Source organism: Brachycentrus maculatus, unplaced genomic scaffold (assembly GCF_059751285.1).
Source record: "Brachycentrus maculatus isolate JH-2025_06_01 unplaced genomic scaffold, ASM5975128v1 h1tg000196l, whole genome shotgun sequence".
Lineage (NCBI taxonomy): Eukaryota > Metazoa > Arthropoda > Insecta > Trichoptera > Brachycentridae > Brachycentrus > Brachycentrus maculatus.
Window position 1 is genome coordinate 171,034 of NW_028280947.1, and position 25,040 is coordinate 196,073.

General features: G+C 34.0%; 2 protein-coding genes across 2 annotated transcripts in view; one reads left to right on the plus strand and one right to left on the minus strand.

Moving 5' to 3' along the window:
- The window catches only part of Karybeta3 (karyopherin beta 3), a 31,428-nt gene extending 16,021 nt beyond the window's left edge, over positions 1-15,407 (minus strand). Inside the window, exons 1-11 of the mRNA XM_088263200.1 lie at positions 15,293-15,407; positions 11,946-12,179; positions 10,308-10,450; positions 8,940-9,141; positions 7,823-7,951; positions 6,460-6,671; positions 5,256-5,487; positions 4,424-4,567; positions 2,276-2,395; positions 1,494-1,689; positions 391-540 (exon numbers count right to left, since the gene is read on the minus strand). Coding sequence (XP_088119326.1) covers positions 391-540; positions 1,494-1,689; positions 2,276-2,395; positions 4,424-4,567; positions 5,256-5,487; positions 6,460-6,671; positions 7,823-7,951; positions 8,940-9,141; positions 10,308-10,450; positions 11,946-12,179; positions 15,293-15,373 — 1,843 coding nt within the window. The 5' untranslated portion in view covers positions 15,374-15,407. The remainder of the gene's footprint in view (positions 1-390; positions 541-1,493; positions 1,690-2,275; positions 2,396-4,423; positions 4,568-5,255; positions 5,488-6,459; positions 6,672-7,822; positions 7,952-8,939; positions 9,142-10,307; positions 10,451-11,945; positions 12,180-15,292) is intronic.
- A 249-nt stretch (positions 15,408-15,656) lies between these two features.
- On the plus strand, positions 15,657-17,999 carry LOC148307566 (mitochondrial import inner membrane translocase subunit TIM14). The gene is made up of 3 exons (XM_088263201.1): positions 15,657-15,766; positions 16,171-16,410; positions 17,166-17,999. The coding sequence occupies exons 1-3, from the start codon at positions 15,764-15,766 to the stop codon at positions 17,280-17,282; spliced, it is 360 nt and encodes a 119-aa protein (XP_088119327.1). The 5' UTR covers positions 15,657-15,763; the 3' UTR covers positions 17,283-17,999.
- The last annotated feature ends 7,041 nt before the right edge of the window (positions 18,000-25,040 follow it).

Consider the following 25,040-nt stretch of genomic DNA (forward strand, 5'->3'; position numbering starts at 1 on the left):
ACAGAAGAACAGTTCACACTTTTGCTCAATGTTTTTAGAGTGCCCTGCTTGACAGATTAAAAATAAATAGATTAATATTTAGTTTTTTTTTTGATATCCCGGTAATATGTTGGTATCTTTTTATTATCCAATCAAAACAGATCTTTAAATTGGCACAAACTAAGTAAATTTTTCACATAACAAACAACTATCAACATTAGTTTTAGAAAAATAAAGTGTTTGCGTAACTTTTTTATAAAAATACTCCGATATTCAACGGGCTAAAATATAGGAGACTTAAAACGCATGATAATATCCCAATCTTTAGGAAGTGGCAAAGTCATGTGGACAATGGCACTGACGAGGATTGGTAGTCTGCCGGCAGGGCAAGTAGGGTTCGGAAAGACTCACCTAGGATCTTGCATATCCTGGCCCAGGCGGAGATGAGGTAGGTGGTCTGCGGGTCGTCCTCGGGCAGGTCTCCCTCAGTGTGCGTCTTCAGCAGCAGGTCCATCACCTCCGAGGCGTCGCGCATGAACTTCTCCTCGCCCACGGCCAGCCCTGCAAATCAAAGGTAACCATTCATTAAAAAATGTATACAGTAAAAGGTCATTAGATCTTAACACACTATCTGCGAGAAGGGTAATTTTACCGTTTCACTCGACTAGCGGTGTTCGGCGGGAAGGGTAATTTTAGCTTTTCACTTGACTCGTCGTAAATTGCGTGTAAGTTATTTTTACGCATGACTTTTGCGGTATCTTTTGATCTCATATCGATGTATACAGTATGGTTAAATGTTATCACTTTTTTTCAGAGATGTTTATCTCTATTATGAGCGCGAATCCGTCCGCAGATAGTGTGTCAATACGGATGGTCCGATGACATGGTCGCTGTGGGGGGTAGAAACTGGCTGCAAGCAGCAACCAACCGGAGAAAACAGAAAGGAGAAGAGACCTATATCCAGCAATGGAGGTCAGAGGGCTCATAAAGAAGAATTCTTAATACATTGTTTGCAGGATTTGCATAAATTTAATTCAGTGCCCTATGAAACATTGGGTGTGGATAAAGGAAGAAGTAGAAGTATATATTAATTTTAATTAAAATTTTAGGATATAATGATTCATAACACATTGTTTGCGCGAAACGCTTAAAAGCATCCTTTACATGGTGTTGGTAGAGCGCGGAAGATGCTTATAAGCGTTCTATTTGCTTACATTCGGTAGAGCGCGAGATAAGCCAAAAAATACTGTACAGATCGGAATTGGGTTTGCAGTTATTTGTGATTAGTATACGACCCTGATTAGTATACTAATTGGGGTCAGAGTTGATGAAAAAACTTCCCAACAACAATGTGTTAATTTTGCCATACCAAAATGAAAACTACTGCAAAAGAAAAAAACTATTGTACATTGAATGAAAAATCGTTGTAAGGAAATATTGTTTAACCTGGGATCTTTCATTATTTTCTCTGCTGAATAGTAGGTGAGGACTATCTGACAATAAGGTGGACTTACCAATAAGACTGACACACTCGATGGTCTTCCCTCGCAGCATCTTCAGCTCGTCGGTGTTGGCGTTCATTATGATGTACTTGAGACAGGGCATCAAACGATCATAATAGGTGACAAACTCCTTTTCGGCGGTGTCAGCCACTGAAGCTATGGTTGTTACCACCTGTTCCAATACTAGCTTGGTGCCAATTTCGACCAACTGAAATAGAAAAGCGTCAAAGTTAGATTATGATAGTTAAAACAAATTTTAAGTTAAGGACTATCTTACAAAATGCATTTTGTACAAAAAGGGTTTTTGAATTTTTAAATTTTCCATAAATGTACTTTGAATATGCCCATATCATCCTACATACTGAATTTTTTTTAATAACCCGCAAAGCCTCTATCAGAGGCTTGTCTGCAAGTAGGATAGTAATGATAAGGAAGGTAAATCTGAAAAATACATCACAAACACCCAGATCAATTGAAAATTTTCTTGAATTTATTTTGGACTTGGCGGGATTCAAACTCGCGACGCCAGTTTTGCAGTCGAGCGTCTACCCAACTACGCCACGGCGCCTGTTATCAGGACATATTATAGAAAAATGAAAATACTATGAGTTTTGTTATGCAAATATTGTCAATGCTCAGTAGAGCCGGCGGTGCCATAAAACATGACAGGGCCAGAACTGGGCAATGTTAATGTTCCAATGTTATGGAAGTCATGGGACCACGTCGGGTGTATTCCATTACTAACGAAACATTGGGGGCGTCTCGGCTGTCGGCTTCCCCAGGGAGTTACGTACCTCCTTGAACTTGGTGGTGAGGATGTGCTCCAGCTTGTTCATGATGGGGTCCAGGTACTGCGTGAGTATGTTCTTGGGACAGTCCTCGCTGAAGTTCACCAGAGCGGCGGCCGCATGAGCCTGAAGAAAAGTCCATTTTAAATTATTTTCCACGTAAAATTGATTTCATATTACCCTGGACCGGTATCTGAAGCACAGTTGGATGTCCGACACCGTGGTGTAATGGCGAGCATGTTTAGCTACCGTGCAGGAGGTCCCGGGTTTGATTCCCAGGTGGGGTGAAAATAAATATTAGTGATTTTACAATCTAATATTTATTTCATATTACCCTGGACTGGTCCAAGCGCAGGAGTGATCGCCTTGCTTTCATGTAAGTAACGATCTTAATAACACTGCATCAATACGATGCAGTACACTACGCACCATTGGGTGTGGAAAGGGGTTAGAAGAAGAAAAATCAACCCACTTTAACAAATTGTTGTCAGGCGGATCTGCACGCTAATTAGTGCCAAGAGCTGGGATTATTTTTTAATGTTTATTTTGCAACAATTATAAATTTGTGTATAAATCGTTACACCTTTGAAACTACTTGATATTTAGTGATGAAAGTTTATGTGTAGTATTCACTATACCCAGTAGCGTATAATAGACGGTATTGTTAGATACATATATTGTTGTTTCAAAATTTATTCATAAAAAACAAAAAAATATTGAAAATATTTGATAAAATATTTGTAGTTTATCAAATTAAGTTTATCACAACTGTTATATTAAAATACGTATAAGGTACATTAAATATTGAGCTTAGTGCTATTTAGTCAAAATCATGCACAAAACACATGTTCATTATTTTCTTATCCGTTGCTAGACAAAAATTATGGATACACAAAAAAATAAATATCCATATATAACTCTTGTCATCGGCTGTGCAGTGATAATGTACTTTAAACATTTAGTCCAATTATAATTATATGTAATAAACATATGTACAATTTTCAATTCTATTATGATAATTATCCATGTATAAGATTATTATAAAATTATTAATTCTTTGCTTTATAAGATTATTATTTCTCAGCAAAAGAGTTCCAAACGCATGCATTTATGATAATAAAAGAGGAACAAAAATCTCAATATGGACAAACTCACTCCTGTGTCGGAAGCTGCCATCTTTCTCGAGCACTGAGTAAGATTAACTGAAGCCAGCGCTTGACTGTACCAACACTTGGTTATATTTAAGAGATTAATATTTTTTATGCATATGATATTCTTGAACCCTATTATAATTGTTTACATTATGTTTAGATAGGCAGAAACTTGAGATAATATATATTTTAAAACAAGGAGATAAGCACAAAGAGATTTCACATGCTTGACACATGAATCTTGTTGGGCTTTCTTTTTGTGTCTATTATTTAAATATTTAAACAGAATATTATCTAATTAATTCATGAGATGTCGCTGCATAATGTAATTATGAAGATTTGTGTGAATATTTTACAAACATTGAGTGATGAGATTAACAAGGAAGCTGAGTAATATTGTCAGGAGGCAGGATGGACTGGAGCATAGTATTAATTACACGGTATTGATTACTCATTTATGTTTTGTGATGAGCGTGCTGCGTACGCGACGACACTTGTGATGAGCGTGCTACGTGCGCGAAAACGACCAATTAACAAGGACACTCGAGTCCTATTGTCAGGAGGCAGGGTGGACTGAGCGAGTATTGATAACACTGTATCGATAATTTATATTGCGATATTATGGATATTTTTTTTTTCATTTATTGTATTAACAACGAAATAAAAAAAATAAAGTAACATAGTAATTGTAAGTGTGGTCAAGGTATCAACACAGTGGGTAAAGAACCTACAATGCTAATTAGCTTGACTCCTTAATCTTGCATATTATTTTCTGAATTTTCAACAAATAATTGAAAATGCTATTGAAAAACATGCGTACTTTGATAGTCGAAGCCATTAAATTAATTATATAAAAATATAAATTGAAGAGTTTGGGATAAAATGCTTTACATGATGAGTACACATGAGAAGTGACTGTCCACCTAATGTCAATCCCATGTATCTCGAGACACGCGGATTCAAGCCAACAGGGTCTAACATATGAATAGAATGATTATTTTACCTGAACACGAGGATTGGCGCTATCATCAAGAACCATCAGCAGTCCGGGCACAACTTTATCGTGGAATTTCTTCTCGAATATGGGAGCAAAGTCGGTGGACATCTGACCGACGGCGTTGCAGGCGGCGTGACGCACTCGCGGATGCTGGGGGAAGAAAAGAGCGTATTAACATTGTGTAGAGGGCAATGTATTGTGGGCGTTATTAGCAATATGTGTTCAAGGTGTCGTCAAGATACTGACATTGGTGGGTAAAAAGGACCTGCAATGCTAATTGCTCGACTTTTTATCTTGCATATCGTTTTCTGAATCTCCAATGTTAAATGAAGACACAATCAAATAACAATATGCTTCTGATTTTAAAATTTTAAAAAAAGATATGTATTTAAAAAAACAGGTAGGCATTAAAAGGTTTAAGAAATTACGTGCAAAGTAGATGGATGTTTGGTGAAGATAAGTAGCCGGGAAAGGCTTTGTTTTATAAAGTGTTTTGAAACAATTGTCACAAATTTTATTTTTTATTTTCTCTTTAAATAAAATATACAACTAAGTAACTGACTAACCAACCATCACGCCGCTTCTACGCAGGGGTAGACAAGAGAGAAGAGAACGCCACACCACTCTGTCTTTGGAAACATTCTTCCCTTCTTCCACGTTCATGCATATCCTCATACATACCCGCCGATTATTTCGACTCCTAACCTGACTGCTCTCAAGTATTGCAAGTTTTTCTCGATCTTCCTCTGCTCCTTTTTTCAACTACATTCGCCTCATAAACTACAACTAAGTAGACCCTGGATATCCGTGATTGATTTGAATATAGTTTTTTAGTTACCGGATCGGAGAGGAAGCGCAGGACTCCGGCCATGATCTCGTCCAGCATCTGCTCCATCTGCTTGTGGCAGCCCTCGCCGGCGGAGGAGACGGCCATGAGGGCGGCGTGGCGCTGCCGCCAATCCTGCGAGCCCAGCATGGCGGGCACCGAGGCCATGATGAGGCTCAGCATGGTCTTGCCGCCGAGCGCGCACGACATGCGGTCCAGCGCCGACTCCGCCACCACGCTGTTGCTGCAGAGCGACAACTACTCTTTAATATTATGTTGTTTATTGATTTTTTAATTTTTACTTATAATTTTTTTTTTTTTTGTAAACTGATCACTGAAACCAGCTTATGACGGTCGTAAGCCCTGTAAATGCCCAGACTTAGCCAGAGCCGTATTCTTCTTCATCTGCAGACAATATTTGAGCCAGCTTCTCCAATTTGTAACCCAAAAGTACATTCATCAACTGTATTAACAATATAATGTAAAATTATGCGTTGTCGCAACTCAATTTGTGTTTCGATGCATTCCACATTATTTTCAACACACATTTATAAATACAATACTGGATAGATACTACTGCAAGCTGACTGCCAAATCGATTAATGAAACTGAGGTTATCTACTAATTAAGTTTATCGATTAATGAAATTAAGGTTAAATCAAGGTTATCTACTGCACATTTATCCTCCTCCATAGAATACTGATAAGCGCGTTTGGCTACCGTGCTAGAGATCCTGGGTTTGATTCCCAGGGGGGTCAAAATAAGTATGGATGATTTTACACCCTGGACTGGTATAAGAAGCGCAGGACTGATCAACTTGCCTTCATGCAAATAACAATCAAAATAACGCTGCATTGATACTATGCAGTGCCCTATGCACCACGGATAAGGGTGTAGAAGAAGACAGTCCATAGTTGATGTGTTTATAACCGATTTTTTTTTTGTACAGCTGAACGGGGCTACTTGAACTTTGATGTCTTACTTGAGCCCAGTACAAAAAAAAGGTTTAAATCTGTATTTGGTCTACAATAATGAACATATCGACATGACTAATTGTTTCCCTGACAGTTGACACTTATTGTCACGATACTTCGATCAATACCACAGTCTAAATATTTTTTGTACTGAGCTCAAGTAACACATCAAAGTTCAAGTAGCCCCGTTCTGCCGTACTTATAACCCGAACAGTGTTCGGACAGTCTTGTGAGGATGGTACCTGTCATTATCCTCGTCGGAGATCTCGTCCTGCACGGCCCAGTCGTCCTCGTCGTCCAGGTCGGCCATGGTCTGCAGGATGAGCGGCGTGAGCGCGGCCACCTGCGGCAGGGCCTGGCGCCGCACCATGGCAGGTGCCGACTCGCTCAGCGTCACCAGCACCTCCAGGCACAGCTGCCGGGTCGAGTCCTCGCACTCCGTGTCGCTGAACACCTGCAACCGCACACCCGTTAAACTCACCCCTATACATATGCATACAATGCAACATTGGAATACAGAAGTCTGGGTATTTACAGGGCTTATGGCGGGTTAAGTGATCACATAACACACATGCAACATTCACAATTGGTAGAATGGGTAGAGTTGGTGAATGTTTCACGTGAGTAAAGTGATCACTTAAACCAGCCTATGACGGTCGTCAGTCCCGTAAATGTCCAGACTTCCATATTCTTCTTCATCTTTGATGAGAAGTCAAAAAATAATATGAAAAATAACTCCTATAATTGGAGATAATCCAGATTATTGAACAAGTATTTGTATTATTTTTTGACATCTCATCAAAGATGAAGAATAATATGGAAGTCTGGGCATTTACGGGGCTGACGACCGTCATAGGCTGGTTTAAGTGATCACTTTACACACGTGTAACATTCACCAATTCTACCCATTATTGACAACCACACTACTCAAATTCTTGGAAGTTCTATATATATGAACCAATTTAGAAACCTTGTTCTTGAATATTTCATATTCTTCTTCATCTTTAATGAGATGTCAAAAAATAATATGAAAATAACTCCTGTAATTGGAGATAATCCAGATTTTGTGAACAAGTATTTGGACACACTCAAAATGTTGTAAACAAGTATTTGGACACACTCAAAATGTTTTAAACAAGTAAATACTTGTTTAACCTGTTGACAGGGCGGGACGCATAAATACGTCAAACGTAAACAAGATCGGGTACGGGTAGGACATATGAATACGTCCTTGAAATAATATGTTTATTATATTATATATATGGACGGATATTTTTCGAACAACAAAGGTATTAGTCATCCATACATCGGCTGTCCAAACTCAAAACACAGTAAGGGACATTTTTTTGTAGTATGTTTTTTTTTGCATTTTTGGACTAAGTAGATTCTACTTAATCCAAAAATGCAAAAAAAACGTACCACAAAAAAATGTCCCTTACTGTGTTTTAAGTTTGGACAGCCGACATGTCTCGACATGAATTTAAGACACGGAGTGAATCAGTATTCGCGCCCGTTACAAGTTGCGTAATTGGACAGCGGGCCGCCCGGTTGACACGTTAAAACGTTTTGTGCAATTGCACTCAAAATGTTGGGTATGATAATTACCTTAATGCACAGCTGGAAGATGGGCTGCATTTGCGATCTCAGGAATTTGGGAGCGGTCTCGGCCAGGTCAATCAGCACCTTCAGGAGAGCGTCGTCGCTGTCTTGCTGCTCCATACTGGCCACAATGACCTGCAGACAAGGTTGGCCCGTTAGAAAATGGTCAACTAGCTCCGACGCAAGTGCTGCAGTGTCGGAGGGGGCGTGTAGGCAAGATACTGACACTGGTGGGTATAGTTGACCCGCAATGCTAATTGCTTGACGAGATGATCTAGCATACAGTTTATGATACCTCCATGTATTTTGAAGGTATCAAGATCAAGTATGCATATTGGAAGAGATTATTACATTAAAAAAAGATGCCAGGCAGATGATATGAGCTCTTTTTGCAGTCTCTTTATTGGAGAACTCTGCGTTTTTAATTTTAAGATTGTGAGTAGAAATGATTGAAAATAAAAATAAAACTTTTTTTAACCATATGTAATAATAAAAAAAATCATTATTTTTGTAATTATGGTTTTCAGATAAAAAGAGTAATACATCATTTCAAAATTTCTTAGAAATTCAGTCATTTATGTCCGCCTCTGTAGTGTAATGGTCAACACGCTCAGTTGCCGTACTGGAGGTCCCGGTTTTGATTCCCAGGGGGGGGTCAAATAAATATAAGTGATTTTTCACTCCAATATTTATTCAATATTACCCTGGACTGGTACCTGAAGCGGAGGTCTAATTACCTTTCCTTCATGTGTTAACGATGAAGATAACACTGTTTATATGATGCAGTGCCCTATGCACCAACAGGTGCGGATAAAGGTTCAAAGAAGAAGATTTTTTTAAGGATTTCATTAAATAAAAATTCCCACTAAAATACATTTCAAAAAAAATATTCAAAAATCATTAATTTTGTGTCTAAAAATTAGTATTTGTATTATTCGTCTTTCTAAATTGTCAATTTAAATTATTTCTGTTTTTTTTTCTTCATTAACATAAAAAGAAATAAAATAAACATCAAATTATTTTTTTTAAATACACGTTTTTTTAAAACAGTGGCAAGCTGTGGTAGAGTGGGGAATGGAACACTATCAGATCTAATAAGTTGTCACAAGACAACACTCATTACCTGCATCATATTAGGAAGGATGTCGGCAAAGTGCTTCTGTATGTTGGGCTCCTTGTCGTGTGAGCCGATGAATGCGCCGACAGCCTTCACGGCCTGGAAGCGCACCGCATACTCCGCGTCGGGTTGCAGCGACGCGCTCAGCATCTGCTTTATCACGTCCAGATACTGGTTCTGGAAGTTCCCAAACACTCCAGGCACGGATCTAAATTTAAAAAAAATTCAAATATATTATACAACCCCGCCAGTATATAAAATGTGTATTGGATTCATGTTTTACATTACAGTAAAAAAATCCATCTACGTAGTGTAGTGGTCAGCGCGTTTAGTTACTGCGCTGGAGGTCCAGCGTTCCATTCCCAGGGGGGTCAAAATAAATATGGGTGATTTTCACTGTCATATTTATTTAATCTCACCCTGGACTGGTACTATTTTCTTTCACTACCGCAAAAAAAGGTATTTTAATAACAAATGTGGGCAAGGTATCAACACAGCGGGTAAAGAACCTACAATGCTAATTAGCTTGACTCCTTAATCTTGCATGTCATTTTCTGCATCTTCAACAAAAATTAAAAATACAATTGAAAAAAACTTGCATTGTTTTGATCCCTTTAAAAATCTTTGAGTAAAAATATAATTTTGAATTTTTTTATGAAAATATTATTATTATTTTTTTTAATTAGTTAACACATTGTTGCGGGAAACGCTAAGAAGCATGTTTTACATACTGTTGGTAGAGAGGGAAACGCTAATAAGCGTTCTATTTGCTTACTGCTGATAGTGCACGAGAGACACCACAAAACATTGTACAGATGGGAATCGGGTTTGCGGTTACTTGTGATTAGTATACTGAGGTTCGGGCGGCAGACTGTCTAGTATTAGGGTTGTATAATTAGAGTAGGGGTTGATGAAAAAACCGCCTGACAACAATGTATTAAGAACTATTTTTTCAATGGTTTAACACACTAAGGACAGGAAAGGTATTTCTACCCGTTTGGTCAATTAATGCTTAAGGACGGGAAGGCTATTTTTACCTTCAGCCCGGGCCTCATTTCTAAGTCAGAAAAAAATTATTATTTGATGTTTTTATATGAATATTATGAACCAATCTCATTGTTAAAGTCTTAACTATATGTACACAATTATCGAATCCCGTTGCCAGTGATCCCCAAGCATAAAAAAACACCCGTCCGTAATTTGTTCATACACCACAGTAGATGATTGGAAAAAAAAAGTTTTTTCTCCATATGTGGACAATTTCTATTACCATTTTCGTAAACTGATATTGAAATTCTCTCATTAGTTTAAACTGCTGGTGGAAAAGCCGATAAGAGACGTCATGGAGCCTGCAGTGATATGAGAATAACTCACGTAAACATTCGGAGAGCAGCTTCCCTGAGATGTGGATCCGGAGCGCTGGCGCACTGGAAGAGAAACTGCAGGAACTCGGGCCACTGGTTGTTACCATCATCGTCCAGAAGGTTCCTCGCCACTTCGGCTACCACGTCGCATACCTACCAAATAATTCAATTGTACTCGCAAAAGTTGCAAAATTTGTAACTCAAAAAACGGCATTTAAAACATAAAAAGCCTTATCAACATTAAAAGGAAAAGGATCTGCAATTCCAAATGCTCAATTTTTAATCGAGCACATTTACAGACACCCGTCCGAAATGTGTTAAATGTCAGTTTTCCACCTTCATAGTGTAAGGTCAGCACTCTCGGTCACCATTCTGGATGTCCCAGGTTCGATTCCCAGGGGGGGTAAAATAAATATAAGTGATTTTTTCACTCTAATATTTATTCAATATAACCCTGGACTGGTACCTGAAGCGGAGGGCTGATCACCCTCATGTGTTAACGATCAAGATAACACTGCGTTTATATGATGCAGTGTCCTATGCACCATCGGGTGCGGATAAGGGTTAGAATAGAGTAGACATTTACAGAATTTTTCCAATTTGATTTGAAAAAATAATGATGAATTTGATGTCTTGGTATGCTTTGATATGCAATTATTTCTTTGATATGCAAATATAAATCCAATTTTAAAAATTTCTCCGTGTACTGACATTTTTTACGTGTGATTTTGGTTGACCAATCATTTTGCAATGAGCTATAAGAGATAAATAATAAGATAGTGCTGATTTATTAATGGTAAAGAATTGAAATATGTAAAAATAAAATAATATTACTCTAGAGACATTAAGGGTATGTGTTTTGCAACAGGGAGCAGGCCTTGGTCACACATGTAGCCAAATGAAGAAGCTGTTAAACTTTGATAATCGGTATTGCCAGTAAAATAATAATAATAAATTTAAATAATTTATATAGCGCCATTTTCGTAAAATACTACCTTACACAAAAATGATGGTCGATGAAATTGTTGTATGCACATGGGTATATTTAGTTGTGAATGAGCATATTATACTCTGAATTTACATGTGGAATAGTTGACAATTGCCATCGTGTCCCATCTCCAAAGCGTGATGTCCCACAGTGGGTAACACTGCATTATACAATTAGACATAAGGGTTCCAACCCTTATGTATGGAAGCGAAGCATGGAGTTGGCAAAAGAAGGATGAAAGCAGACGTGTGGCAAAACGATGTTTGACAGATGTTCGAATGATGAAATAAGGAAAGAATGTAAGGCTGAGATATGCATTATCGATAAAATTGAGAAAGGTGTATTGAGATGGTTTGGACATGTGGAACGTATGAGTGAAGAAAGAACGGTTAAACAAATTTATGAGGCGAATGTAGTTGGAAAAAGAAGCAGAGGACGAACGAGGAAAACTTGGCACAATCAGGTATGTCAAATACATGAAAGTGGCTGGGTCAGGAGCCGTAATAATCGTCGGGTATGTATGAGGAGATGCATGAATGTAGAAAAGGCAAAGAATGTTTGCAAAGACAGAGTGGTGTGGCGATGGATTCTCTCTGCCTACCCCTGCGGAGAAGCGGCGTGATGGTTAGTTAGTTAGTTATTTCTGGAAATGTTTGTTACCTTCCTCCTCACGGCCTGCGTCTGTTCCACCTGCAAGGACCGTAGCACGTGCTCTTTGAACTGCAACTGCGCCTCGGGGACCAGTTTGGGGTAGAACTCGAGGAATTCCGAGGACAGCAGACGGCGCAGCAGCACGGCCGCCATCTGCCGCATGTCCTCACCCATGGCTGCATCTTGCAGTGACGCTAACAAGAAGCTCACCTTGGACTCTGTCGCAATATTGGTGTAGGCCTCCTGTTAAGGAACAAACAAGTTAGCCACGTTAAAAGCATCAATTGCACCAAAGAAATACAATCAAGATTGAATGAAAATATATCATATACGTGTAAAGTAATTTAAAGGGGAACTCGCAGACTTCAAATTCAGAATGCGAACGACCGCGCTAGAGATCGGTCTTGATCTGCGCTCGATTTAAAAAAATATATTCATATATATTGGAATTAGATTTTTTTTTAGAATTTATGTATATTAAGAAAAAATTTTTACCCTTCAATAAATCTTTCTTTTTAAAAACCAAATATTTATTTTGAAGAAAAACTTATCTTTTCAATTCCAAAACGGTATTTTAAGCAAAAACAATTAAATTAGGTCAAATGTACCAGGTTTTAAAGAAAATGAAGCTATTTATTGTTTATTGGGCCTTAAACTGAAGCACTTAGAAGTAATAATAAAAAAATATATCGTAGATAATATATACAGCACCATTTTTATAGAATACTACCTCATAGCGCTTACAATAGTATTGTATGAGGTTAACTACAGGGTGTTTACAAAATATCCCAAACGTATTGGATCTCTCATCAACTCTTGTCATACAAAATAGAATTGTATTGTATGCAGTAATGAATAATGTATAAGATATACACCATTACGAATGTAACAGGTTAATACGCAGTATGAAAATGGCTAACATCTGAAAACATATACGAATACACTTTTACTTATCAGGAAAGAATAATCAGCATTATGGTGATTTCATATTTGTTTAAAGGAAGCAAAAGAGTTAGTCGTTATTGGGTGATAAACTTTAAGTAATTTTAGACCGGAATAATGTGTTATTTGTCATTGTCAGGCGATAAATATTGAGTAATTTTAGACTGGAATAATGTGTTATCTCCAGACGTCAAGCAATCGACACACATTATTTGTGAACTTATAAATTTGGTCAAAGTGCGAGGGGCATCACAAACCGTGAAGGTGAAAATTTGGTAGTAATATAATTATTTTATTGTGAATATATTTTGCTAAGTAAAAGTAAATACAAAAAGTAAATACAAAAAGCAAAGTTTTGACAAAGTTCTAATAATAAACACGACTTTTACGGTAATTCAAAGTATTTTTTTTTTTACATATCGCTCACTCTTTTCAACGTCATATATAAAAAAAAATATTTTTCAGATCGTTTTAAAAGTTTAAAAATATAATAAAATGTATTAAAAATAAATATCAAGCCACTTATTAAACTTTTTACTGCGCAACAGACCTTTTTAGGTAAAACCTTAATGTTTTTTCTCCATTTGAAAAATATTAATATAAAAAAAAAATTAAACCATACCCTTTCTTCAAAATGCAAAAACAACACTTTCTGCCCTGTAGCGGGTAAATATTAAGTTAAAAATATGCCTCTTTTGCTGTGATATAGTACATTTTCTAGGCATTCCGAAAACATGCACAACTGAAAATTGAAATTTTTGATTTATGACGTTCTTGAAAGGAGTGAGCGACATGATGAAATTCCCGGTTAAATTAATACATTTTTCAAAAAGTATATCGGATATGAAATATTTAAGTTTTGTACTGACATTTGTTGATGGAACTGCATTTTATAGAATAAAATAACTAGAATAAAATAATAAATAACATCACACTGATGATCTCGGTTATGATGAAACCCGGTCACAGGTCAAATAAAATTTATGTGGAAAAAACATGTTTTTTTTATTCTAGGATATAAAACTCTATGAAAAAAGTTGTACTGACCCTTTGGCTAACAAGACTTCTGGGTTGATTATGCCAGAAATACCGCGATTTGAACATAAATACTTGAAGAGTAAAATGTGTTTGATAATTTATAAACACTCTGTACCATTGTTGAAATAAATCTATTTTTAGATTCGTCATTCAGCGAGATAAAAATTTCACAGCCAGAGTTATGATACGGAGTTACTAACTGGGTGCAACGGGTTCGATTCCCAGAGGTGAGGGGGGGTAAAATAAATATAAGTGATTTTTCACTCTAATATTAATTCAATATTACCCTGGACTGAAGCCTGAAGCAGAGGGCTGATCACCTTTCCCCTTCATGTGTTAACAATTAAGATAACACTGCATTTATATGATGCAGTGCCCTATGCACCATCGGGTGCAGATAAGGGTTTTTATTTTATTTTATATATATATATATTTCGAACAGCAAAGGTATTAGTCATAAAATAAAAACTTAAATTTACTTCAAATATTTTTTGTCTATTCGATTTTTATGAATGCAAAATAAAACCATTCATAATCAATTAAAAATGTGCAAAATAAAACAATTCATAATCAATTTATAAAAAAGCAGAAAGAAAAAAACAGTTATTATGGTTTGAAGAAATACTTTGAAATTAAAAACGACTTTGTCTATATGATTTTTAAACATCGATGACACAATTACAAGGCTCCATGGGAACTAGGTTGGACTAGAAAAATAGGTCAAAACAATCAGCACTAATGTCATGGTGAATCAGAAAAAGAATAATGTCATTTAGGCTGGCTAATTTAGAAGGAATAGAATTCAATTATCCTTCGCGACTCCCAACTGATTTCAGTTGAACATCAATCAGCGAGCAACCGATCAAAAATTTTAACACGTGTTGTGTATTCTATTTTTAGATTACATCGTAAGAGCGGCTGACTATTCTAAGAAATTACAGCTGTTGGGGCGTATATAAGAAAGATTTATATATTTTATTACAAGCAAATAAAGTACATTGTAATTTTAAATTGACATAATATAAAAGGAACTTGGTAAAAATTACAGAAACTAACGAAAGTTTCAAAGGTTTGCTAACGCCAATAAAACGCGGCAATCGGCGCGTCATGCGGATGACAAACGAGGACATAAATAATTGAAAATGGAATTTGACAAGGCATTCAAACGTTCGGAATAGGAAATGTAGGAAAAAATTAATACGCGAAGCCAAAGATATTCGGCATGACTCATTTGCCGTAATTCGCAAATTAACACACGCCGGAAAAGCACGTTTTCGGGCGACATTTAAAATTGGACGGCGAAGAATTACACGTGTAGTAATTGACAGGAAATGAAAAATGTTTATATTTATTTAATAAATAACAGAAATGCAAACCTCGGCCTGTGTCCTAATATCATTGTCGGTGGCGAGGAGAGTACTTAAAATTTGATAAAATTGCGCCTGGTCCCCGGCCATGACGAACAACTCAAAAAGATTTTATATCAAAGACAAAGACAAAAGCACACTAGCAGTTGTTTCGAACTAAAATTCAAACATATATTTTACGTATGGCAAGTATTTAACTGACAATATGAAAATATCTCTTGGATAGTGTCAAGCAAAAAAGATTTTTAATACGAGCTTCGATGTGTACTCTAAGGTTGTATTTTTCTTAAAATCAATACTGAAATTGTGGTCAGTTTATAGTTAATCTTGTCTATGATTTTTGACATATTCTTGCGAAGGTCAAGGAAAATTGAAAATTCATATAACCTCAATATAGCAGGGTTGTTTTGCAACATTTAATCTGCTAATAGTGAATTTTTTATCGAGTTCCACAAAATTATAAAAAGTGACGGTAACAAAATGGTAAGGATTTTGTCACAGCTCCAGAAAACTTTATTATATTTGTTTACTATTATTTTAAAGTAAATTTAATATTTAGAAGTATTCCGTAATTCTCTGTAATGTTTATGAAATATTATAATAATAATAATAATAAAACCCTTATCCGCACCCCAATGGTGCATAGGGCACTGTGTCATATTAACGCAGTGTTATCTTAATCGTTTACACATGAAGGAAAGGTGATCAGCCCTCCGCTTCAGGTACCAGTCCATGGTAATATTGAATAAATATTACAGTGAAAAAATCACTTTTATTTATTTTACCCCCCTTGGGAATCGAACCCGGGATCTCCAGAACGGTAGCCGAGCGTACTGACCATTACACTACGAAGGCGGAATACAATACTTATTTCACTTTTTCCTTAGGCAAGTACGGTGATTGTAGCGGGGCTAGGTTTAGCCGCTATTGGCTTTGCTGGACGTATTATTTCACGTCAACTGCCCAACATGGCACAAAAAATGAATGAAGCCCTCAAGAGCATGCCAAAATTAGACGCAGAATCCTTCGCGAATTCTAGATATTACAAAGGAGGCTTCGAACCCAAGATGACCAGAAGAGAGGCTTCACTGATACTTGGAATTAGTCCCACAGCATCAAAACTAAAGGTAAGCTATATTTTCATTAATTGATTCGGCAGTCACTTTGTGGTCAAATCTATCCATCTTAAATTAATGTTTTACTTAGTAAATACCACTATTTCTTAAAACCTTCGGTGACACGTCTTTCGATGCATTCCGCATCATTTTGATGATACATATACGTAGATACATATACGTAGATACATATACGTAGATACATATACGCAGATACATATACGGTGTTTGAAAATTATGCGGAATGCATCGAGACACATGTCACAGTAGATTTTAAGAAATAGTGGTATTTACTAAGTTAAACATTAATTTAAAATGTAAGCTATATTCCCTACCCAAGGGATGATTAGTCACTTTATTAATCTATATCTGCTCCATATGTGGAGCGTATGGAGTCCACAAACTGCCTTCAGGCTCTTCTGCTCGCTATCAGCTTTCTTCGATCATACTTCCAAGTCAGGTCAACATCCCGAAGTTCAGATGAAAACAGGAGAAGAATTGTCACCAATGGACGACCTGGGCGATGGGAGCCTGATGCCTTGTAAAAGAGACAAGCTTGATTAAGATTCTTGGTAGGCATGCAAGATACATGGCCCATCCAACTAAATCCCCTTTTCTTTACAACAGTTCTGACCGTGGGTTACTGCGACCTATGACCTATTTCCTCACTAAATCAAACCACCACACGCCTGGAATTCAGACATCTATTCTCAAAGTTGAGAAAAAATATATTGTAATGCATAACATTTCTTTCTTTCTGTTGTCAGGTTAAAGATGCTCATAAGAAAATCATGTCACTAAACCACCCTGACAGAGGTGGATCCCCACTCCTTGCAGCAAAGATTAATGAAGCCAAGGATTTATTAGAAAGCGGAAAATCATAACCCTTTAATGCACAATCAACATGTTAGGAAACAAACAAAACTAAAGAATTTAATTTACACTTTGACAAACGTATCTTGAGAATTATTCCCGTGTTTCAAAACACGAACGAAAATCACTCTACAGACGTTGTTGTAGAAGTGTAAATTTATATTTATCAAAATGATGAACATAGTGGATAAATATATGTATAAATAATTTAGTATTTATTTAATATTACTTATGATTATTTTGTAGATGTACATGTTTATAGAAATACTTCTTAAATTTATATATTAGATTGTACAACCCTAGAAAAAGTTTTATATTTTCCAATTTCATATAAATATTATATTTGAAAAAAAAACATTCAAAATGTTTGTGTCGAAATAAACAAATATTAATTAAATTTTATGTTTGTTTACTATACATCCTTTTTTTACCCAAATACATATGCCATTTTAAAAAAACTAAAATCTATACAGAAAGTGAAATTTACATCGGCAGGACCAACCTGCCGATGGTTATACCTGTTGGAAGAGCTACCGCTATGTTAAACAATATCACATTGGATATTGATCTGTTCCATGTGTCCGAAGGAGTCTTCCGAAGCGGGATTCTTCTACACATTTAATAAGAGTCTTCTTGCTTACTTTTTAATTTGTTTTTTTAATGTATCCGCCTTAAATGTTAGTTTGTAATGTATATATTAATTATTGAATAAATTGAATTGAATTGAATATATTTTTTACTTTTCCTGTTTTCTGTATTTTAATTTTATATCACATAAATGCAACGATCTTAATAAGGGCTGAGGGAAAAATATATGACTTTAGTCATCAATTTATCAATATTTTATTAAAGTTAAAGACAAAGGTGTTTTTTTTTTACTTTTTGGATTTCTCATCTTCTTATTTTTCTCTTCGTGAGTGCCTAGCAGCAGAGAGTTGTCAAAGTGTCAACAAGATGTTTTGGTTCTAATTAAATTTTTTATGGGCTTCATCATTAAACTAAAAAAATATTTAAAAATATTGATCCCTTAAATTGTTCAACATGAATAGGCTATTATTATAATGCAAGGAATATATTCTCTGGGAAAATACACATCTTACAAAGCCCAGAAAAGAGACTTAATAAAAAAAAAAATCAGTTAAATATTGGATTGTAGCTCTATGCACTCCAATTTGAAAACTAGCAGGTACAATGTTTTAAAAAAGATGTTCAATTGAAAAAACTCAGCACCTTTAAATAAATAGCACGCTAAAATTATATTTCTTGCATTGTTAATGAAATTTTTAGATTTCTTTTTGCTGGACCACACTCATAGTCATCGGGCATCACATATAGTTCCAAAGAAAAACCAAAGTATGTAGCTGTTGAGCTTATATTTCACAAATATGGAAATAAATGTGAATAATTTGTTTAAAATACACCCTTTAAAAAGTATTATTGTTGAATGTTATAAAAATATTTGAAAAGAATAAACAAATCAATTTGAAACTCATTTATTATATTATATAACCTTTTACTGTGATGAGTAAAATTGAAATAATTTAGTATGTAATAATTACTCGTATCTTAAAAACTAATGTCCGTCGTGGACCAACATTTTTATATCTACATTCATTCTGAATTTATAATATCGTAAACAAACAGCGTTTAAAATAATGATATCCTTAAATCAGGTTACTTGACGGGTGCCAAAATAGAGAGAGAAAATAATTGAGGGCATTGGTGAACTCTTTATGGCAACACTCAGCCAATCACAAATTAATATTCTCACGTAAAATAGCTATGTAATGATTAATTGGTTTTCCAGTGGTTTGCGATTCGATGTTGCCATTATTAAAACCAGTTGAAGTTCTGATTTATTTAATTTCCACTCTTAGTTGACAAACTGTACATTTTTATTTTATTATGAAAATAGGTTACTCAAATAAGACAAAAAAAGTCAATTTTTCTCAATACCTCTATGATTTTAAACATTTATGAATTTCTATATAAATAATTTAACTATTATCTTTATGATACCTTGGGTAGATAATTTAATTACACTGCAGTGGATGGGAACACGGTGAATTAGTTTACACATATCTATCTGTGGGAAGGTTGAAATTTGAGGATACCATTTAGTTAAGGACTGTTTTTGTTGTTCACAATAGGTTTTTAAATACATATTAAATAATTACATTAAATAGCTTAACTCTTCTGACATATACATAAATATAAACATTTAGTTGATCAAAAGATTATATGTACATATTGTTGATGTTATTTACAGTGTCCATTATGTCTTTTGTAAAAAAAATGTGTACAAAAATATATATAAAATAAATATAAACACATTTACTGAAAAACAAATCGCTCACTTCTTTCAAGAACGTCATAAATCAAAAATCGTCAATTTTCAGTTGTGCGTGTTTTCGGAATGCCCAGAAAATATACTATATCCCAGCAAAAGCGACATATTTTTAGCTTAATATTTACCTGCTACAGGGCATAGAGTGTTGTTTTTGCATTTTGAAGAAGAGGTATTGTTTAATTATTTTTTGAAATATAATAAATATTTTTCAAATGGAGAAAGAACCTTCAGGTTTCACCTAAAAAGATGTGTTGCACAGTAAAAAGTTCAATAAGTGGCTTGATATTTATTTTTAATACATAGTGATATATTTTTAAACTTTAAAAACGTTCTCCTGAAAAATCAAGTTTTTTGATTTATGACGTTCTTGAAAGGAGTGAGCGAAATGTATTGTGGATTTCCAAATTACCTAATTACAGTATAGTTTTAATTATAATATGTACTTAGAAGTATAATTGGGGATTGCTATAATATTTATTAACAAAACAATATATTTTTAATATTCAAGATACTTTAAAAGGACTATTTTTATACTCATCATCAATTCAGTTTAAAATAAAAATGACCCTTTTTATACAGTTTAAAAGAAAAAAATATCCGATTGAATGCGAAACAATTTTTACTTCAAAAAATTAAGCAAACTAACAATTCTTTATAAAAACAAAATATATATGAATTAGTTTGTAACCAAACTCATAAATATAATAATTATTTTTATAGGTAACTCAGCTAATTATAAGAGCAAAATATTGCTTAACATTGAAAAAAAATATATATACATAAATATATGAAAATTCTTCACCCTCTAACCATTATTCACATCAAATGGTGACTGTTAATTACGCTGGGTGATCAGTCCTGCATCTTAGGTACCAGTCCTGATAAAATCACTCAAATTTATTTTAACCTCCATTAAATTACAGAGCCAGGATTTTTTTCATCATCACACATTTTACACATAAACTTTATTAGGTTTTAAATATTTTTTACAACCTTTTAAACAATAATATCACTTTAAATCTCTTGTACAAAATGGCTAGAAACTTATTGTGTTCAATAAAAAAAAAAGTAACATTATAATATTAATTTAAAAATGATATGTTTTTCAAAAATCAATGTAATATTTCTTTATAACTTAGGAATAATGATTTTCCCTGTTGTCCATGAGCGTAATGTTGTCAAATACCTTAAATGCAGTGCTCATCCGGATGGAGCAAAACTTAAAGAAAAGTTTGGTACTAATAAAAATGATTCTAAATCAACATTTTTCAAAATTAGAAAATTTTTGTAGACTAAAGTAAAAAAAAAAAAATTGTAAATTTTGACCAAATTTTAGTAGATAAGTAGATTCTGTCGACTTTCAGTAGATCTACCACAAATATGGTAGGGATGGCAATGCTGATTTACGTTCATAGTACGACGGACTTGCCAATATTACGCTTTTATTGGATTAAAAGTTTTTTAATAATTCATTTCATGAAGGTATTTTTATGCTTTATCAATCAACCGCCATAACAACCAAAAGCAACATTGATATAAAATTTCTATAAAATCACATCTTTCAAACAGATTTGACAAAAATTTTAAATCTAACATAATTTCTCAAACTTTAAATATGTCATTTGAAAATCTATCTTACATGTCAAAGAAAAACGAGTAATTTTCTTTAATGATGTAGCTGCTAATCCAAATGAAGTTTTAAGTTTTGTTTAAAAATAATATTTGCAAAGGCGAAAAACAAAATTCATTAAAAAAATATAACTTTCACATGTTTAACAATCATTATTATTTTTTTTAAATATTATTATTTGAAAAACATGTTTAGAAACATAAGCAATATTGAGCCTGGCTTAAAAAATACTAAGAGTGTTAAATGTAGTATTTAACAAAAATGGCATTATCTAAATCATCCAAGATTATTATTATTATTATTAATCACAATTCACACTTTGTTAAAGCATCGAAAAACACACAAGACAATATAACAAAATATTATGCACAAGTAACATAGACATTCCTGCACAAAAAGACCATTACTACTAGACTAACATAAAATTTAAAAAAGCATGGAATGTGAACTCCCACCAAAGTCAACACAGTTCATTCCATTTTAATATTCATGTTAAAAATATTACATTTGCAATATGTATTTTAAATTGAGATAAGCACAAACTGTGAATATAATAGTTAAAATATTATACATTTGGGTAACTTTGAATCCTGGTGAGCGTTGAACAAAAACCTATATTACCCTAATAACCAGGGTGGTATAAAGATCAGCAAATATGAACAAATTATCCTACTGTGAAAAAAAAACATTTAGAAAAGTAAGATTTTCTCACCACCAAAAAAAATAGTCAAATCTAGTAACGGTATTGATGTTTTTTATTTACTGGTTGGTAAATCTCATATTTCTGTGTCTCGTGATGAAAACCATAAAAAGTTGTAAGATTTACAACGGCGTTACACCATGTAAAAGAATTTGTCTTTTGTAATAAATAATTAATGAATTTTCCCAATGTTATTGTCGGTATAATGCAAATATAATATCTTTACATAATATTATCAAAGTTTTGCAGTCTCTGTTAACACAAAAATGAAGATTTATTTTCTATCTAAACAAATTAAAGAACACAAAAAATCACAGGAGGAACCATATTCAACATATTCATCAGCCTCTAGGAAAATTTATTTAAATTTCTAATTTTATAATATGAAATTTGACAACTTTGCATTAAAAATGCATCCAACAATTATAAAAAGTAAAACACAATGCAGAAGATTACACACACACACATATATATATATATATATATATATATATATATATATATATATATATATATATATATATATATATATATATATGCATATAATATAAAAAAAGAATCAGTTAAATAATTTTGCCACGCAAACAAATAAACATATAAAGGCACATAAAATAATAAGATTGAAATAATATTAAGTTATAATATATATACATCTATAAGCTTTATTCATACAAACAGCTTTTTTATTATTATGCCATAGTTTGTTGGAACTTCTTGCCGACATTTCGAATCGTACCACAGTTTCTATCATCTGGGTGGATGTTTAATCTTCAAAATAAAGAAAATGAGAAGAATGCTGTTGGTATGGAATCAGTAACAACGTTCTGACCCTTATCTATACCTAACGATTGATAGGGCCCTTATCGGATCAGCATGGTGTCAATTTGACTGTTGACTGGTGTCAATTTGACATGAAAGCAAGGCGATTAGTTCAGCACTTCAGTTGCCAGGATAATATAAATGAAAATATAAGTAATACATATTTACATAAGTCTCTCCTCCCCAAATCTGGGGAAATAAAAGAGTAGACGAAGCGTTATCGGGCGCACAGTTTAAAACCGCGCCATACCAATTAGTTCCTCGCAAAACTTCGCACCCAGAAATGCATACGAGGTAGCCAAATGCACAAACCATTACGCTATGGAGACGGAAAAAGTAGTATATAAATTGTATTATCATTCAAATAGCATTAATTTAGCAGAATTTACAACATTTCGAGTGTGTCCAAATATCTACTTATCTGGATTATCTCCAATTATAGTTTTTTTTTTTTTTGACATCTCATCAAAGATGAAGAAGAATATGGAAGTCTGGGCATTTACGGGGCTGACGACTGTCATAGGCTGGTTTAAGTAGAATTGGTGAATGTTACACGCGTGTAAAGTGATCACTTAAACCAGCCTATGACGGTCGTAAGCCATGTAAATGCCCAGACTTCCGACTTGGGGGCTGACGACTGTCATAGGCTGGTTTAAGTAGAATTGGTGAATGTTACACGTGTGTAAAGTGATCACTTAAACCAGCCTATGACGGTCGTAAACCATATAAATGCCCAGATTTCCGACATCTTCTTCATCTTTGGTAGAATTTCATGACAAATTATTGATTATATTTTTTTTAATAATAAGTTGTTAAAATCAACCTCAATATTATTTACAACATTTTGAGTGTGTCCAAATACTTGTTCACAAAATCTGGATTATCTCCAATTACAGGAGTTATTTTCATATTATTTTTTTGACATCTCATCAATTATAATCCAGGATTCGGATCTCACATACTAATATAAGAGTTTCTGCTTTAAAAAAAGGCTTCTTTACATCTCACCAATACATGTCTCTAGTGAAGTTCTAGTGATTCATGAACAAGGTTTCTAAATTGGTTCATATATATATAGAACTTCCAAGAATTTGAGTAGTGTGGTTGTCAATAATGGGTAGAATTGGTGAATGTTACACGTGTGTAAAGTGATCACTTAAACCAGCCTATGACGGTCGTCAGCCCCGTAAATGCCCAGACTTCCATATTCTTCTTCATCTTTGATGAGATGTCAAAAAAAAATATCTCAATATTATTGCTTTAAAATTATTAATTTGTAAATTGATGGACATTTTATAATTAGGATGATTAATTAAATATAGTAATAAGGTAACACAGTACATACACTTATGACATATATTATTAGATTTTTAAGATATGTCTACTTTACATACACATTCTTTAATAAAATGCAAAACAACATTGTATATTTACAAATGCTTTACGAAATGACTGAATTTTATGTGGTTACATTGCAAGGACAGTAGCACATCTTAAAAATCACATTATAATCTTTTAAACCCTGGATCAATAAATTTACCTACTTATAAATAACATTGTCACTAAACGAATTTGGCAACAGGAGCAAAAAATCTTAGTTATTGGAATGCATATTTACTAGACCGCACCATGTGGTATACTTGCATGTCCATAAGGAAAAATCAGAGAGTACAGGTCATTCAAATATCATTTCAAGCATTTTATTTACGGATGAAAAGAATCATTTTAACTAGTGTTTAGTGATCCAGGGTTAGTGATAAGTTTTGAGATGTGTCATCTCTTGTATTTTACCACAATATGATTATCAGCTAATTTTAAAAATACATATTCTTTATTCTACCATACACGTTGGGTCACTTACTGAAAAGGGTCCGGAATACACAAGTTTGCAAATTAATACAAACGTATTATTCTCCTATCTCTTTTGAGGAAAAACCCAGACGCCTATACCAAGCCCAGTACTGTTTACAATTCTACACATACATAAATGCCTGAATTACATACATTACTTGGTATAATGTAACAAATTTAATAATGAAATTGATGAGTTATATCATTTATTAAATTTACCTAATTTCATAATATTGTTTCCTAAAACCATTACTCTATAGACACATATTATAATTAATTGGTGTTTTATTTTTAAGTATTTTTTACATGCACATAATTAATAAGGCGAGCTAAATATGTAGAATTGCAAACTAAACATGTAGAAATTCAAATTGTATAATTCAAACATATATATATATATATATATATATATATATATA

Excerpts from the sequence above, each read along its gene's own strand:
- LOC148307566 (XM_088263201.1), top strand. Across the intron at positions 16,411-17,165 it reads CCACAGCATCAAAACTAAAG|GTTAAAGATGCTCATAAGAA; the intron begins GTAAGCTATATT and ends TTCTGTTGTCAG.